Source organism: Ostrinia furnacalis, unplaced genomic scaffold (genome assembly GCF_004193835.3).
Source record: "Ostrinia furnacalis isolate ACB-3 unplaced genomic scaffold, ASM419383v2 OfSCF4915, whole genome shotgun sequence".
NCBI lineage: Eukaryota > Metazoa > Arthropoda > Insecta > Lepidoptera > Crambidae > Ostrinia > Ostrinia furnacalis.
In genome coordinates, this window is record NW_021135154.1 from 1,040,092 (window position 1) to 1,060,145 (window position 20,054).

General features: G+C 36.2%; 1 protein-coding gene across 1 annotated transcript in view; it reads right to left on the bottom strand.

The window, feature by feature from the left end:
- Positions 1–2,685: 2,685 nt before the first annotated feature.
- The window catches only part of Scr (homeobox sex combs reduced), a 45,713-nt gene continuing 28,344 nt past the window's right edge, over positions 2,686–20,054 (bottom strand). Inside the window, exon 3 of the mRNA XM_028314841.1 lies at positions 2,686–4,683. Coding sequence (XP_028170642.1) covers positions 4,379–4,683 — 305 coding nt within the window. The 3' untranslated portion in view covers positions 2,686–4,378. The remainder of the gene's footprint in view (positions 4,684–20,054) is intronic.

Sequence of the window (20,054 nt, forward strand, 5' to 3'; positions counted from 1 at the left end):
GATTTTGTTGGTGGTTAGTATTTTTAAATTCTGTTAAGTAGGTGCAGTTTTGTTGATTTTTAAAAAAAAAATTCGAGTCAGTGCAGTTTTGTTGAGGATTATTTATTTTTTAAACAACAACCAGGAAGCTTGATTTTGCCTGCACCTCATATTATGATGTGCCAAAACGAAGCAAGCTTCACACGGAATCCTCAACCACAGAGGAATTGGCTAGGTAACTATCTGCAACTGCCGAAAGAGAACATTGTTGTTATAGCGATAGTGTATGATGGTAGTAGCTGATTAGGCGAAATTTAATGTCCTACAAACGAGCATCCAACTAAAGAGAGCAGAAAATATCCCTCAGTCATTTTCCATCAGAAGGAGAGAAGAATTTTAAAATTAAAGGAATGATTTTCACACATTCAGATATTTTTGATATCTTAAAACTTCTCCAGTAACTATTTTCTCTTCCAATAGACTACAAAAATCTCTATAAAATTATACCTACGTCTGTACAAAACAGCCTCATACTAATTCCACTAAAGAAAACGTTACACAAGGAGATAGCAATACAATCGTGGGTGCCATCAATCATGCGTTCATTACTATTGATCTAAGTACACCTTGATAGTCGATACTGTAATGGATATTTATGTTGCCCGCTTGTTCTGCCGACAAATGGAACAAAACCTGTTTGTAATGTGATGCTTTGCGAAATGAATTGGATCTTTGGTAAAAGAAATACCTGGAGATACAGTAAAAACTAAAACATTAATAATTTAACAGTTTAGTTATTATTGAAAGTTAACTTTTGGGCAGTAAGTAGCACTAGAAACATTTATTTTACTATAAGGCAGCATTATAACCTTAGCCAATATGGAGTCATTTTTGAAGTGGTACAAAAATTTCAGCAAAAATGTTAGTGAAAATAACATAGCCTGGTCCTGGGATTTACGCTATGTTGTTTTCACTAATCCACGAATATTATCCAGTTTTATCAAAAAATAAATACGAACCTACTTATGATTTTACTGCTATTAAAGAACTAAGTAACATTTGGTGAATTTCAACTTAGTAACCGCAGTTCAGATCCCGTACTTCCAAATAAGAAAATTGGAAAAACTACTGAACTTAGCTGGGTATACTGAAGTAGGATTTCACTCCGCACCATCCATCAATCAATTCTATTTTGATACACACATTGAAAAAGCGTTTTATTAAAGTTTCAACGCATTTTCGTGCCAACGTCCGTATCATAACATAAAGCGAAATATTCAGACAGAATGATTTATAGGTCCAGCCTCCGATACGCAGCTCCGACCTACAAACTAAGGCAACCTTCGCATTTTTCGCCTCTTTTGTGAGCACGTGGTACCCTCGCAGGTTCGGCTGTTATGTCATTGCGATGCCGGTCGTTTATCATCGCTCAATACAGGCCGAGGCGTCGCGCTGGCGCTTGCAGCCAAGCAACATCCATTTGCTGCCGATTGTGAGCGATCAAATCATAGTTGGAGATGGAGTCAAGGTTATACATATTATTGCCTAGTGATAGTTAGGCTTTGCCTGGCAATAAGCACTCCTAATCCTAGGCTATCGGATATTTTAAATAGCGTATCTTAGTTCGGTCAAATTTGTAAAAACTAATATATATCTTTAGATGTGCAAAGCTTGTCTAGTTATCGGGTAACCTTGCATGCCAAAGCCGTTGAAGGTTGATTTACTTTAAAATGACGTTTTTCCACTAACATTTTGGCCTCATGCGGTATTCAAAACCGTCCTTAGCAGTCCACCATGTACACAAGTCATTAAACTACATGGACGCCAAACAATCTGATAATGATGGCTACCATATTAGCTTTGTCCAGATGGCGCCACTGTAGAGTAAGGTCCTGTCACTTACTAGTAAGTTAAGACAGTGGCGCCAACTGATGAGCTCAAATACGATAACCCTGAGTGCATATATTGACATACTTTGACACAGCAGGCTACTTCATATGGTTCTAGTATAGTAGAGTTGTTTAAAACGACTCTATAACGCCATGTATTTGCTATTTGTATACGCCATATATATTTATTGACAAAAATATTAGTTTATCAAAGAAAATTATCTCCAAGAACTGTGAGTTTCAGCACGACCAGTTCCTTTTTGTGCTACGCAGTAGATGATACAACACATTTGTGCCAGATGGCGCTGCTTAACTTCTAAGGCGCTACGTTACAAGACCTTGCCTGTAGTAGCCGTAGGCAGATATAATGAGGCCGTAGTCTAACATGCTCATTAAATTCATTAAGCTATTCTTTAATGTTTTATATCTTTGTTNTCTTTGTTGTGACGTAAGATTTAGCTTGTTCAAAGAAATGTTGTTGTGCTAAATAGCTCTACCGATTTTCTTTTAATTTGCGGGCTGCAACTATTGAGGTTACAATACTGGTTTCAGAATTCAATTTAGGTAGTTTTAAATATTATTTAAAAATGTTTCTAAGGTCCTTTGAATCAACCACTAAAAGAGAGAAACGTTTTTACAACTTTATGATGCTTACAAAAGTTGATTTTGAATTTTTAATGTAAAACGTATAGTGTAAAAAATTTCAACTTTTTAGTTGAATAAAACTAGATGGTTTTGATAATGTTGCTAGTCATATTATTATTATATTTGTTAATAGAAACAATAAGTAAAACACAAGTTATCCTCATATTTTATTTTATCATCTTCACCAATTTTTCAAATTTAATACACTTTATTAATACAATACAATAATTTAAATGATCAAGTTGCTACTTTCCTAGAGTCCTCATTTAAATTGGAATGAACGATAAACATATTTTATAATAAATCAGTTAAAAAGAAATAACATAACTAAACAAAGAATTTATTTACACGAGAAATACGGAGGAGTTGAAAAATAGGCCACGTCCTATTGCACAGTAAAATTTACATACAAGCAAAATTCAATTAGTGATGATTTAAAGTTATTACACGTTAAGATTTGAACATTATTTAATTCAGTTACACTAAGTGACATATCTAATATTTACAAACAATAAATAATACAACAAATGTACCAGTCAAGTTAACCAAAAATAGCACTTTAGCCAGACAAGTGAAAATAAAAAAACTTGAACTCAAATCGTGCTGTTTCACTTAAGAATACAAAATTTAACAAAATATCACAGTTGACTACGACATTTAAAAAAAAACGTGACAACAAATTAAGCAAACGTAAATTCATATCGTCAATGATACTGAAACAACCGTGTTTATGGAAGAAATGAAACTAACCACTTAGCATATTAAGTACATTTTACAAATACGACATTAAATATTTCAAAGTACGCAGCTAGCGCCACAATTTATGTTTACTTGGTAGCGTTGTGGAAACTTTAGAAAAATTACTATTTGTATTTATAGGTACCTTATCAAAGTTAAATTACATCGTATAGTGTATATGATAAATATTTTGTTATTTACAACTAAGGACAGGAACATAAAACAGTTCTTCGGGAAGTTTACTGAAATATATTAAACTTTCGTCGTGCCTACTAAACCACAATCATTTATTTACAATTACTATGAAGAAGTATCTATCTATTCACAGTATCTATTATTACTTAGCTTACAAGCCCTTACTATTTTATAATCGTCAATAGTTACATGATCTAAAACTTTTGATACATTCTTTGTTTTTAATTTATGAGTTTGGATTCACCAAGTTTTAAACTATCCCTGTACATCTCCGAATTTGTTATTAACGTGACGGCTATAGCTTCATTTTGAATTGTACGATAACTGGTAATAATTAAACATGATACTCTTAAATCTAGCCATCACAATGTACACTATCCGATATCCATTCTTTATCTTAGAATTTAGGAATAATATGCAAATCCAATTACAGCTTATGACTAGGTAAAATTCTTTCTACTTCAAGTTTAAACTCATTATCGTATACTTTGTTTACAATGTAATCATTACAAATTACATTTCATTATGCATATTAAAGATTAATTCAACTCAGATCTTTAAAGGATAATGATACAAAAGTATTTTATGATATTTTATCTTATGTGGCTATTAAGCTGACAATAAATAGTTGAGTTTGTAACGTCCATGATCACTGTGAGTTATCTTCTTACGTCTTCATGTTAGTCTTCACGTTCACACACACCTTGAAGCAAACACTTTGTCTTTATAGTCATTTGTAAAGTCACAATAACAACTTTAACAAAATTAGGCTAGACTAGGGAAATTTTTCAAGCAGCGAATAACTGATCCAGTCTGGTTGCTGTAACGTCGAAGGTTTCATTGAAATATTCGCGTCACACACAACCCCGATAGACGGACGACTGTCTAGTTCAGTAAATCAGTTATCCGCTGTTCGAAAAATTCCACTGATCCTATGCGGAGAGGTGCGCAAACTGGCTCGGGTGAAGGTCAAACTGGTAGGGGTGGCCGTACGGATTCATATGGTACGGGACTATGTTCATGGAAGCCATCTTGTGCTCCTTCTTCCACTTCATGCGGCGGTTCTGGAACCAGATCTTGATCTGCCGCTCGGTGAGGCACAGCGCGTGCGCGATCTCGATCCGTCTCCTCCGCGTCAGGTACCGGTTGAAGTGGAACTCCTTTTCTAACTCCAGCGTCTGGTACCGCGTGTACGACGTCCTCTGGCGCTTCGTCTCCCCATTCGCATTCACCGTACCTGAAAATACACAATGCAATACATTAGTCTACGTCAAAGGACAGCATGATCGAGCGCAATTTCATTGCATAAATTCGTTAAGGATTATTCTAGTCACAAATGTTAGCCACGTTAATATTTAGATCTGAATGTTCGTTTGAGCGCCAATGAATACTTGGCTCGATCGACTTCGTGGCTTGCCACGGTTGCTCGATTGTGATGTACAGCTCGCGGCAACACGCTCGATTCAGAACAAGATTTCTATGCAGAAACTCGAATAGTGTTGCGCAATTAATTTAAATTTATTTCCCCGAGCTGTCTCATTTTTCTTTATTTATATCGTGTGCTCGCCACATTATGACACCTTCGCTAGTGATTGTCTTGGCACGAGCGTGTTCCTGTTTGTGCGTGTAAATGTACCAGGGAGTAGTGATGTTTAATTTGATTAATAGGTCAGGAGAGCGGTGGGTGATGCTATTTCGATGGGCTGCACTAGTGGTGGTTCTGGAATGTTCTCTATTGATTGACAGGCGTTTCAAGAATGGCGAGTGTAGTAGAGTTGTCAGTTGGGAATCAGAAAGGGACATGTAGTGGGCTCGGCAGCGGCGTTTAAGTCATGGGTTGCATGCCGCACCTGTCGCGCCGCGTCGGCGCTCGGCCCACCACTTGGTCCGGTTTGGACGGCCGCCAGTGCCTCATGATCGATACGCGGCCTGTCTCGGGTGTGTCTACCAAATTAAACTGTGTCATTTATTACTTTCCTCTAAGCAGCTAACGATAAAATCAGCTCTGCTACTAATATGTCCATTTGATACACCGAACTCATCGACTACGAAAGCTGCAGGATCGCATTATTCATTGAAACAATTGGATGATGTGAAAAAAGGTAATAGATTCAGGTGAAGCGTCCAATACTTTAACTTATGCGGTCCGAGTTGTCAGGTCTGTGTCAATAAAGATGTTTAAGAGAGTATAAATATTCGATGCTGGGCAAGGGACTACAAGTGAAGCCGCGGCAAAAACCCTACGCGATTGAGATGTTAGTGACAGCTTGATGCACAAACAACAGGCTGACAGCATTATTTTAACATAATCCTTGTACAGAAACGAAACGAATGGACGCAATACGAGCACATTAGAATTTCAATGTGAATTCACGAATAGTACTGTGATATTGATTAAGCGCTCACATCAAGTCCCAAATTTGAATGTGCTTAAATTCACGTGATAAGTTGAAACCTGTAGAACGAATCATTTACTGTCAAATAGTAAAAATGAGTATACATCAGCACCAGTAAACTAGTTGGTGCCTGTTTTATGTGTAGGTATTATTTTATTTGGAGCAAATGGTTTGATTATTTTATAGAACTAAAAAGCTTGTTCAAGTCATGGGTCATCAATAGAAAATATTTTATTAAAATTATTTTTATTTTAATGCAGAAACAAGAGATTGTTTCACCTCCCTAGATATACGCCCATGATACTTATCCTTCATAGAAATGTCTAGCATAGTCAACGTTCAACGAATAGCTGGACAGCAAAATATTACTAAAATACTAACAATTGTGTTACTTCAAGTTTTGAAGAAACTAGCACCCGTATGCCTAAAGTAAGTGATTCTAGGTCACAGGCGATTGATATTCCGACTCTAGTCTAGACATATTGCATGGTCGAATTTTAAACGAATGACATCGCATTACCTATGTATGAGACCTAAAATTTGAAAGCTAAAGTAGCCACTGTCTGGAGACAGATCCGTGACATATGCCCATATTATACTCCATGAGCCTAATTTTAAAATGCAGGTCCTACAATTTTTCAAGGATAAAATTGACGGCTGAATTTGTACAATTATTAGGGTAACAGGGCAATAATGTAATTTTATCGACATCTGAAACATATTTCTTTTCTTTCTTTGGTTATGAAAATCTAAAAACCAAAAATATTGGTACTTTTGATGAAATGCACCATCTTACTTTAATTTAACAAACGTCAAAAATAGAAAACTCCCGTAATCGAACAAACACACCGATTATTGTTATAGTTAGTACAGTTAAAGTAAGTTAATAAAATTCAGCCTTAAAAGACCGGTAGCAAAAAACTGTAAAGGCAGCTGCTATTCAGTTCGCTACAGTTTATAATTCGAATCATGAAAGAAAGATTTTCAGAGACAACCAATAGCGATCGCTGAAGCTTATTTATTGGCCAATGAGCTATACAGTAGGTAGTCGCCAGCACATCTCTTAACATTTTCGTTGCAAAATCACACCTAATGTGATGGCATAAGATAGCACATTGTTTTACTTGGAATGCCATTGCCCTTTCGTCCGTAATCAAGTAACTGTCAATCGTTACCAAAACCAAAGTTTTGACTTAAAAGTAGCCAATTTCGGACCTCAGTGTAGTGAAAAAACTTTCCACACCAAAGTTGTTAGGCTAAGGCTGCGCTGCACCACCTTACTTTGATTTTGACAAACGTCAAAAATATGTCAGACGTCATAAAAAATCACTGGTTATCGCTAATGTTACGGTTTAAGTTAGGTGGTGCAACTCAGCCTAATTCTGTAACATCAAAGTTAAATTTTATTATATTGAGAAATTAGCCCTTGAAAACGAATAAAGTAGTCTGGAAGTAGAGTGTGTGAGTAAGGAGCTTGACCCAAAACCCAAAGTATTTACGAATGTTTTTTAATTTAATACCATCTACCATTTAGATCATTCCATCAACGTGGCTTCTTAAATAACAGCTTCAGATATGCCAGAATAAAAATGTTTGTCGATAAAACATCAAAGCTTACATGACTAATGGTATCTACATGAATACAGAAATACAGAATACATGCAATAAAAATGTCACATATACTTTATATGCCTGCTTTAACTGATTTAGTAATTGTTTTTTTATCATTTATGATAGTTTTAATGTCATAATCCAGTGTATCGTCGGGGTAATAAATTAAAGATTATTAAATTAAAATTAGATTTGTAGTTTACTGCGCACATTTTAGTTCAAAAATATTTGGTTCTGAACTTCTGAGTCAACATTTGTTAGTAAATGAGACGTAAAAATTTAATGCCAATTATTTTTTTGGTAAGTTAATTACGCTGGATTGACGTGAAGAAAGATATACGTGATTTTATTAAAATTAACTATAATATACGAAACACGCGGTAAATTTAGATGGCAGAATATGTTAGATCTTTAGGAATAATGACGCAACATAATATGTATTATTATACAGGATAGATTTTTTAAAATAGGTTCTTTAATTATATCATTATTATACGTTATTCCAAATATAGATACTAGTGGTAGCTTAAGAAGCTCTAGAGTAGAGCATGACCTCCAAAGTAGAGCCAATATAATATTAAGACTGGCACGCCATATACGGCGTTATGTAATAAAACAATTTTACTAAAATACCTATTTTAAAAGTAGAAAAAAATCACGCCATCTGAAACCAAAAAAACGTCGCAATCGTTTAATAGATACAGTTGCCATAGCGTCTAGGTCGTCTAGAATGTATAATAACTGCCCATTACTGACAGTCGGTGCGTCGTCAAACAGGTCATCCTGTAAAATTCAATGCGCCATCAGACATTCATCACTGTCTCACTGAATTCAGAATAAGGTTTTGCATTTGAACCTCTTGACAGCGCGATGCGGCTTCTAAATCGCAAATGGGACTGTCAATGAGTGCTGTTGACCATTCATGAGCATCTATTAAGAGTTAGCAACCAATCGACAGCTTCCAAACCTGTTACCTAACAGAGAGGAAGTGGTACTGTTATATTAAAGTCTATGCAGCAAAATTTATAGGTATCGTATATTCGTTTCAGCCAAATAACATCTACTGCTGGACAAAGGTCTCCCGCAATGATTTCCACAATGACCGGTCCTGTGCCTCCCGTATTCAGGCACCTCCCGTGACCTTCACCAGATCGCCGGTCCACCTAGTGGGGAAAATCTATAGGTATTTATTTGATGGCTATCAAAAATATATACCTAACCATTTGAGTTAAGAGTTTAATTATTTTAGAATTATGCAGGATATTCCTGTTGTGTAGTTGACTTTTATAATGTCAAATAAATGAGAGGTATTTGCCAGAAAATATCGAAAAACATACAAAAATTTAGCTTAGCTTTTTTTTTAAACTTTAATAGCCGACTGTTACTTATACGAAAATTGAAATTTTATGGGTCAAAAAAGTCAACGAAAGTTAGAAAAACAAATACCTACTTCAAGTCAAGTCAAGTCGCGAAATAAACATAATATAATTTACAACGCTTTATACTTTTAATAAAACTGTCAAAACAGTTAAATATGCAAAACGGAGTCCATGAATCATGAGCTGTAAGCCTCACCTGTGACAAAGCAGTCACGCGCTGTCATTCGACTGACGGACTGACGTTCGCAAGGTGCTTCGTGAGGAATTCGAACGTAGCTTGACACTTCATAACTCGTGGCACTGTGACAGTCAGCTGTTTTAGGATTGTGACACGCGCCCTTTAGGTTTATTTACTGTTCTATTATCTATTAGTTTGAGGTGTAGCTAATGCCGATGAATATTCAAGTAAAAATTATATTGTTTAATCAATTCTAGCAATTAATGAGAACTGTTATACTCATTTTCAGGTATTACAGAGCTGAAACTTTCGAGTTGTAATTTTAAAACTAAACATTCTAAAATGCTACGTAATGCCACATTAGAAGAAAACGTATGCTCACAACTTTTTATGAAAGTAAAGAACCCGGGAGGTAGAGTCGATAGGTTTTTCATTTACCGATACAATATTTGAAGTCTGTAGTTAGACTTAGATAAAGTACAATGAAGGTCGCGGGAAGAGCCTGGATGCGGGCAGCGCAGGACCGTTCATTGTGGAAAACCTTGGGGGAGGCCTTTGTCCAGCAGTGGACGTCATTTGGCTGAAACGAAAGTACAATAACACTAATGCGAATTGCTCTTTGTATTCATAAACATGGGTATACATCAAAGGACTTGTGCGCGTTTCATTTGTATCGACACACTAACTTTCATTGAAAAGATCGAGATCAAAATCCCATCCCAACTAATATTATAAATGCGAAAGTAACTCTGTCTGTCTGTCTGTCTGTCTGTCTGTCTGTCTGTCTGTCTGTCTGTCTGTTACGCTTTCCCGCTTAAACCTCGCAACCGATTTTGATGAAATTTGGCATAGAGATAGTTTGAGTCCCGGGAAAGAACATAGGATAGTTTTTATCCCGGTTTTTGAAACAGGGACGCGCGCGATAAAGTTTTTCTGTGACAGACAAAATTCCACGCGGGCGAAGCCGCGGGCGGAAAGCTAGTGATACTATAATTCTATTACGTGAAGGCATCACCTTCTAAAGGCAACATAGTAAACTTTACAGTCTCCTAAAGCTCATCCTTATTGCGTAAGGAATATCAAAGTATCGAACAATGGATTCTACAATCCAACAGTCGGTTTATAAATCACTAGCCTCCGCTTGTTACCCAATACCGTAATCTTATTAAATGGAAAAACACAGCACAATGATATGTTATTTTTGCCTTTTTTCAGTAATTCGAACCTTTCAAGTAGTTGCTGCTGCGAACCAGCAATTTGCTTGCATAGCTCGCAAGGAGCCCTTGTCGTGACTTGGGCAACTCTTGCGTAACAAGTAAAGACTTAATAGCACGGTATTAAGGTGCATTTTAAAACGGCGTCGGCATTAAGCAGTCTATAAAACCATGTAATTATTTTTAAGTGTCGTCTATCGGTCTTTAAGCGCAGCCCGTTCTAGTAGCGATGCGCCAAGTAACGTAGCAAAATTTTGAGTTCGACTAACTGTGACAAAAATAATATGTTCTGAGTAATTTTGAAATGATTAAAAACACTTTTTCCCAAACAACCTGCGATTTAAGCTCAAGCATAGATTTAGGCCTGTCACTGTTTGAGGCCTATGATCTTTAAAATACTTTAGTATTTAGACTTTAGTGTCATTTATAAGTTACGGACCTTGGTGTGCAATAAAAATTCAATTTTTAAGTTTTGATTAGCTAATACCTACTTAATTACATAATGTTATGCAATTTGATCTAATTTATATTTTCGAAATTACGTCTGACAGGATGTTATTTAATTGCCTCAATACTCAATTTGTACGCTACAAAATTAAATTGCGTATGTATTTTAAAGCGTTAATCACTCGTTTGATCTACATATGAAACTAGTTCATTAAAATCTAGTTAGAACTCTGACTTTCTTTAGTAAAAAAAAATGTTTGGTTTGGTCTTCTCGATATTCTTAAATGTTATAAAAAGCAAATGCTCCTGAAACTCAAATAAAAGCTCAAGTCCTGAACAACTTTTCACTACTTATTTAAGTAGCTTTACTGACTTTAATAAGAGTATGTTAGTTACATTATTGTACATCGAACTAAACATCATGGCAATTGGCAATTCATTTTACTTGAGTAAGTAATTGTGATGCTTAAATACTATGTGATAGCGACTGTAATACATAATCCAATATTTATAAAGAAATTCTATTCCAAAAGTGAACATAAAATATTATGCAAAAATGACAAGAACTCTACTTATCCATACTGCGATCGCATACAGCTGGAAACTCCGAAGTAGATTCAACACTAGACTTCATTTTTGTTTCAAAATAGCGCTTATTAAGACTGCATAAGATGTCAGTGTTTAGCTTGATGTGCTGTCGCCTGTTTGAGAGCCAAAGCACACGATACGTTGCGGCGACGTTACGACCACGGAGCGGTGTCGCTGCGTCGTGTTCGTCGTTCATAGAAATTTTTTATTCGAAAAATTGTTGCTCGCGACCATAAGGTTTCAAAACTATGAGGTAGTGGAAAAAATCGCAACAGCGTTCGTCGCTACAGTAACATTCAAAACTATGTAGGAGGCCCGTGGAAACATGAGCAGTGTCGTGCGATATAGTAAAAACTTGGTGGTACGCCGCAGCGCATCGTGTGTCTTGGCTCTAATAAGATGATACACTGCCACAAAGTCTTACGCTTGTTACAAATTATGTCATCACTGGGTCATGACTGTCACGAGCGTTCCCCAAATGTCAGTTCATAGTCGCCGCTCGTTATGTTTTGGCTCGGTGCCTTATGATTATTAAGTTCAACAGTACGCTGATATTTTGTAATATTAAAATGTGGTTTTCATCAGTGTGCGAAAGCATGCATCTTGCCTCTTCTCAAATAAGATACCTGAGGTTCATGAAAACCATATTGAATTTAGCTCTATGTCTCTTTCTTATTTGAAAATAAAACTACCTTAAAGAATACGAACGGGCATATATTCATCTCTTTTAAATACCTAGTCCTGATGATCGTGCGCAACTTTCAATCCATAAAGAGAATCTGAAGATTACCGATTGCGACCGAGAGCGCACGACCGTCCGAATAGGATAAATCTCTTGTATCGAGAAACCAGTTCATTACGAGAACGGTTTCATGGTGGCTTAACTACATAGCCTCAAGCCATCAAAGAATATTCAAGGCCATATACAATTTAACTAATGAACTTTGATATTATTTAAACGTTACTCTGACCTATTAAATGGATTAACATATTTATAACAGTTAGCCTACAAATTATTTGTTTGATTTATATGTTTATATTTCATCATCATAAGTACCTGTCTATGAGACGGTCTCTATACTCGTAGAATTGGTGAACATTGATTGTATTCTTTCAAGTATTAAATTCATTAAAACGAAAATCAGTGTCTGAGAAAAAAAAATGGGCTTTAATCTGATATTACCTACCTAATATTGAAAAATTAACGAGCATGTTGTCTAGTGTTAAAACGATGCTAATAACTGTCCAAACTCTAGCATAGACGCATGCCTAAATCTTGGAGCATATTCTACAATCAACCACAAGCTTGAATATAATCCACAAGTTTGAGACATTTGAGTGCCATTTCATAACAGCAATAATTGCTAACATTGTATTACATAAGAAAAAGATCCCCTAATCCAAAACCACAGTCAGGTAGACCAGTAATCCGATCCATGAATCGCTGGCCGTCTTCAGTGAGCTAATCACGACGTGGAAATATTAAGGACACTAATATCGCGTACACATTTACATAACACGCAATAAATCAGCGCGTGCGCACCGACGCGTTTCGTTCGGCGCCGTTGATAAATTCTTATTGGTGGTTTTTCACTGGTCTATTTAGGAGTCGTGCTCTTAATCTTGCGTTTTGTAACAAACGTGCGCCTGGTTCGGGACGCTGTATAATAGTGATAGAAGAAATCTTGTACAGTCAGCCACCCAAAGTAACCAAAAAGGTGATAACACAATCTTATTCCAATCGTAACAATGACGCGTTGCGAACTTTTTGGCTACTTTGGATGTCACGAACTATTTGACAGTCTCAAACCTGACTGTACCAGATGTGTTTGTAGAGATTCGATAATTCAGAGTTTGTCAATGCTGATTTTTGCGTCTTGCAAAAGTATTTGCAGATTGAACTAGAAAACCTTGAATCGTAGCGCGTATTTTGTAATTCCAAACAAGATCAAACTTGAAAAATTAGAACGCAAAAGTTATTTAGTTATTTCTCGTTTTTATTTCGTAGTTCTGTTTCTAAAAAAAATACCTCTTTTTTTGTCCACAACGAGGAAGCTCTTGGCTTCTATCTCACCTGATGGTAAGTAATGATCAGGCCGAAGGTGGAAGCGAGCTTCACCCGGAATCCTCAACCACTGAGGAACTGGCTATCTTACGTCTAACTGCCGAAACACAACAATAATCTTCGTACAATCGATGAATGCACGCACAGCATAGTAAAGAAAAATAATAATTTATAGCAAGTCTCTTGTATTGCGTCTGAAACTTTACAACAGGACAGGCTAAACCGAAAAAATATTTCGACTAAAATCCCAAAGCCACATCCATAACTTTGAATCAAATTACTCGTGACAAGTTGTCGCACTCATGCCGTAGACATATATTAGTCTAATGCCGTACAGCCTGGTTGATTATATTATGTATAGCGCAGATCGCTTATCTCGAAGACTAATGACCTATCTATCTACGTTTAGTTCTACTTACCAAACCGGTGGTCTTTGCATTCCCTACCTGCTACCAACATGATCTCTCTGCTTTAGAACTTAAAGTCGAGTATTAAACTAGTCGAATTTAAACGTCGGATTAACGTATTTCTGTAGGAAGTAACAACAAACCTTGGTATGAAGAAATGCCTATAGATTGTGATTTATTACCGTGTCTCAGTAGGCAATAATTTTAATTGCATATGCAGACAAATAACTTTGTACCAATGATTTCCAGGATCTAGGTAAATATTAATTCAATCTGATATTCAAATTAGTTGCATGAATATAAATATATCGGATTGATATAAATTAATCCTACTTTGAGTACACGGTTTGTGGTAGAGTTTAATCTGAAAATCGTTTAATTTAACCGTCAACTTTCGAAAGTTGCTGTAAACACCAAAGTACGGCGAAAATAACTGCTTGCCTCTCTAACTGACGTATCTGACATTTTTTTCGAAAATGAGTTATCTACACCATCTTAATCAATTTCGCAAGACGAATCGATCCGTCTAATCGCCTGAAAATTTTGCATAATGTCAATTAGAGAGGCAAGCGACGATATGTCCCACATATTCATTTGGTCCTTTTCAATAACGTTCATAGTAACGTTATTAGACAGAACATAAAGGTGAGTATAAACTAGAGTATTGACTTGTAACAGATCAACGAGCCACTTTTTGAAATATTCTAGTGTCAGTGTCACCCATTTACGAACCAAACGTCTACTTGTATTGTACCATTCGTAAGAACGTTACGTTACATAGAAATACTCTAGTCTTTACTCCCCAACCCGTCTGGCCAGTCTGGGGAGTGAAGGCCAAATCCTTCATTTGCCTCTGGTAAATTGGAGAGGGTCGTGTTCCAGCAGTGGAGACTAAATGACCTGTGAGTCTAGTCAAAGTGCACATTTTAATCGCAAATCAGTCGAAAAGTGGTCAAAAATCCTTTTTTTTGTATGGAGTTTTGATGGGTTCGATTTTCGATTCGATCAAAAAGTGCATTTTGTCTAGGGGGTCTGATAATGATGGAGACGACCCTAGTCTGAAAGCTTTTAATAAGCATTCATTACAATAATAGTACTGAAGAGTAGAAGTATTCTATCTTTATACTAATGCAGCACAATGCAACATAGTTGAAGAACTATTAAAAGATAAATCTAAACGTCGTTCCATCGCTTCCTAAATTGATCGCACAATTACCACGGACGTCGTGAGACCGGCAATAATTTTAAAAATATCGCCCGTAAATGATGCCATAAATTAAATTTAATAATACATACGCCCTGCGCAAGGCATCATGTGCGGAAAGCTAATTGAATATTAATTTCATAATAAATCTGGCAGAACGAGTTATCGTAGCCTTTTTATTTATAACTTAACTCTTTGGCAATAGTGACCATGTTAATAGATTTAAATTATTCACAATTTGTTCTTTTTTGTTTATGTCTCTTTTGTAAGTGTGAACGATTTATTACTTCAATATTTATATTTAATACACACACATCAAATTATAGTGCTCTAAACTATTGCTCTTATTAATAACAATTGTTACTGGAAAAACGGGACTATTCTCACCGCTCGTTCCCAACGCTGCAAATCCTGTGTAGCCAAGATCTACAGCTTGATCGCCTATAAAAACATAACCAGTTAAGGTCAAGTTACTTGACAAAATAGTTTGATAGTTAAGTTGATCTTCATAACTATTCATCATCATCATCATTTCCGCCATAGGACATCCACTGCTGAATATAGGCCTCCTCCAATGCTTTCCATGTTGCCCGGACTATTGCTCTTGAATAAAACTTTTAGCCAAATCACATTTCCCTCAATAAAATTCCTACTCCCAAACTAATCTCACGGCAAAGGCATGTACGACATGCAACATTGTTTCCCAACACGCANCAATAATAGTACTGAAGAGTAGAAGTATTCTATCCATAGACTAAGGCAGCACAATGCAACATAGTTGAAGAACCATTAAAAGATAAATCTAGACGTCGTTCCATCGCTTCCTAAATTGATCGTACAATTACCACGGACGCCGTGAGGCCGGCAATAATTTTAAAAATATCGCCCGTAAATGATGCCATAAATTAAATTTAATAATACATACGCCCTGCGCAAGGCATCATGTGCGGAAAGCTAATTGAATATTAATTTCATAATAAATCTGGCAGAACGAGTTATTGTAGCCTTTTTATTTATAACTTAACTCTTTGGCAATAGTGACCATGTTAATAGATTTAAATTATTCACAATTTGTTCTTTTCTGTTTGTGTTCTTGTTGTTTATGTCTCTTTTGTAAGTGTGAACAATTTATTACTTCAATATTTGTATTTAATACAATATTTGAGTATTTATGTTCAAAATAAGAGGTTAATTAAATGACATTATCCATATCAAATTATAGGGCTTCTAAGCTAAGCTCTTATTAATAACAATTTTTACTTGAATAACGGGACTATTCCCATCGCTCGTTCCCATCGCTGAAGGTCATGTTACTTGACAAAATAGTTTGATAAGTTGATCTTCATAACTATTGCTCTTGAATCACACGTCCTACAATAAAATTAATTCTCCCAAACTAATCTCACGGCAAAGGCATGTAAGACATGCAACATTGTTTCAGAACACGCACTTAAACGAATTCTGAGTGCATCTCCTAATTTTTGTGGGCCACACCTCTGGCGGCGGCATACAAACACCTTCCGCCTCCAGTAATTTATGGCTTTTATCTCGAGCACAGTCGCGGTCACTGCGCACAAACAAACGACATCTCGACAATAAGACAAATCGACCGATTACCAGACACTACCTGCCCGCGGTGGGTCCGACCCATGCAAATTTCCAAAACCTTACACAAGAAAATGCCTCATTATTGCTCCTTTTGCAGAAAGTAAAAGTATAATAGCCCTTCTAATGGGACATTACGAAATTAATTGCTGTGACATCTCTAAGAAAGTCTTTTCTTACTTTCTTCGCTCAACAATAGTCGACGCACAATTTTTTGCCCAATTCAATGCAAGTGACCTTGTGGGCTATGCACGCAAACGTTTTGCAACATTTGGCGATTTTCGCACAGACTTTGATTTATATCGTCTGTGGGACGCTTTGTTACTTTACAACTTAAAACCTTGTTGTTTTAAAGACCTCTTGCGGTGAATTTGTAACAATGCTGAAAAGAATCCACGTCGGAGCAAGAAAGCTCACAATGAAGAGATAATGAATGCAGAACATCGGCGTATTGACGCAAACAATAGGAACGTGTTTATATACGAGTAGAGTATAAAGACCTCGGCTAGCACGGATGTAAGTGTGCGCCTCAATAGGCTGAGAATAGATCATGATATCATAATACCTACAAGGCAATTCGGTTATAATCTGATGTGGGATTAAGGTCCTTACGACGACGCTCAAAATTAGATTTAATCTCAAGCATAGATTGGGGTTAAATTTCAATGTTAAGGTTAATTACAGGACAGAGTCTATAGTTAAGATTGACGAGGCGAGTACTACTCATCCTGTTTTGTTAAAATCGATACCTTGGTGTCTGAATGACAAAGTTGAAGTAAACGCAAAAGAACGAGATAATAATAGAGCGGTAAAACAATCGAGTAAACGTTGTGCAGGTTTGAAAAAGAGGGTGCGTTTATCAATTTCAACCATTAATTTAAGACTAGATAAAGGCCACTACACGGCAAGCGGGTTACCGTCGAAAGAAATCTCCATACAAAACATTACTCCGGTGTGTTGAGGGATTTATGTGACGCGCCGGCGCTGGGAAGCACTGGGCGCTCCTTATTGTATATTATTGTAGTGACACCGACTAATTTGTTGGCCGACTGATGAGCCCACTGCGGGGAAAGAGATGGTTTATGTTTAGAGATTGCTACTTTATTAACTCTTACGAAGATAGAATTAACGAATGCGCTGTGTGTACTCGGCCGACGTATTCTTATTGCCGAGTGTTTTAAATCAGCCCGACGGTGCTTGATTTAAGTGTTCTATAGAGCGATTACAGAAAATAATGGCCTATTAAGTACATGTTTTTTTGTGTTATTATGAAAGTTTAGAAAACTGCGCAGTTTTTAAAATTATTTTGGACCTATGGAAATTCTTTTTTTTTCTCATACATTTCAGTTGAAAATTTTAGAATGTTCTGCTAAAAGCATATTTATTATGTTTCTAGCAAAAATTTTGTATCTTGCATCAAAGATAGGAAGGTGATTATTTTTTTCAAATATCTGCAACTAATAGGGAATCTGTAAAAAAAAAGAAATCTGAGAAAAGTCAACCCAAAAAAAAGATTAAAAAAAAATTAAGCCACTAGGTCATGAAATGTGAAAAAATCACAAAATTAACGATAACTTCTAAACTACGAAAAATCGTAGAACATACATGGGGGTGAAATCGATAGGTCTGGTCCTCACCTATCACCTGCCTTCGGCTTGACACCTTACAAGAAACACCCTGTATATTAAAACTAATCTGCGCAAATGTTAGCTATTAGCAGTCGTAATATTGATATAAACTGCTGTAATAACATAATCTATTGGTGGATAATACGATTAATAGAGTAATAACTGCGGATCTTATCCATATTATGCTGGATTTTCATATTAGCGTGTGGATTTATTTGATCTGTCGAGCAACATGAGTCGGTTGTTTTGTTGTCCTTATTTCAATGGCGATAAGGGTGAGAAATGTTGATACTTCTGCCGCTGACAGGTCAGATGCGCGAGCGCAGCCCTGTCGTCGGCTGACAGCGCAGCCGCGCTTCCCTTCATTTCGTAAGACAGTAGTAATACGAAAGCATGTTAAACTGTGAAAAGGCGGTTCATTCAAATATGTTGTTTTGTTTCGTGATGGTATGTTGCTATTTTTAATTTCAGATATATTTCCTACATACACTTTTTATAAGTAGTAAGCCGTTTTTAAGCAAGCAAGGACTGAAGTGTCTCTCTACAATTCTATTTATTTTCATGTTCATTGAAGTAGTATTGTTTCTTCTTTAGTTTTTTTACGTTGAAAATGCAAATACACATTCCTTAGTCGCACTTATGCACCTGTAATGATTCTGTTACTCTTATAAAAACGCGTGACGACACACGCAATCTTCACCCACATTCCAAAAAGCAATTCCTACAAACGGTTAATTTCATATGATGTTTTATAAACAGCGCATTCATCATGGTATGAAGCGGCTATCGGGACGGGACATATCAAAATAAACCAACTCCGGAGATGCGCGGAGATGCGTCGAACGAGATACACTTTGGAAATAATATGGAAATATTTTGACCGATCTGCGATAGAGTTTAGTGTAACAATGTTGACTGATCCGCTCGTTTTATGCCAGTGATCAGCACTGACAGTTAAATTTAACAGTCTATTTCGTCGAATGCAGTTCTTTTTCGAATATTTTACTGGTTAATCCTCAGATAAAGATGTGTGCGGTGTGTTTCTGGCAGACTGGAATAGGACTCTTCCCGTGGATGTCTTTGGTTAACTAGAGGGGGTCGAACTTCTGCAGTAGAAACTATGAGATAGCTTGATGATGGTGATAGATATTGATGGATTCAATTCTTAGGATTTTCATCTAATTTTTTCATGAAATAATTAAGCAATTATTTCAATGTAGTAATAATTTAGTACCATCGTATGCATTAATAGATTTATCAAAAATAAGATCAAAGGTGTACGGAAGATTTGTTAAAGGTTGCAGGAACTATTTGGATGTAGGTCGTTTCAGACCGTTAATGAGTCAATCAATGAGCAGTGGGCGGCTGATTAATCACTTCAAGAGAAGCAACAATGTAAAAGATAAAAGATTTAATAAAGCAGGTTTGACATTTTGCGAAGATGCAACTCTATTCTATCTCTAGGAAAAATACAGGTCCCAAAATTAGCACGTCACCAACCTACTGAAGGTAGATATGCCTAAGGCATATCGAACAAACCATCTATAAGAAGAAAAGTGTCATTAGTTTTGAAATAAAAACTGTATGATTAATTTTATTAATTTTTAAAAGTTGACATCGATGCATCTTACTTAAACACTCTTTTTACAACATTTACCGCCACGAGCTAATTTTGGGACATCTGGATATTATCTACGATTTACATTGAAGTGCGACACTACAATCTTTTTAATTAACAAAACTACCTATTTAATTATCCTTTTTGTGCTACCAATTACTTTCACAACAACACTCAACTACAGTATTGTCTGACTCAATTTTTTTTAAAACAGTTGATTTCAACGATTGTCTTTTGTTATTTGTGTTTTATTTTCATTTAACGCTAA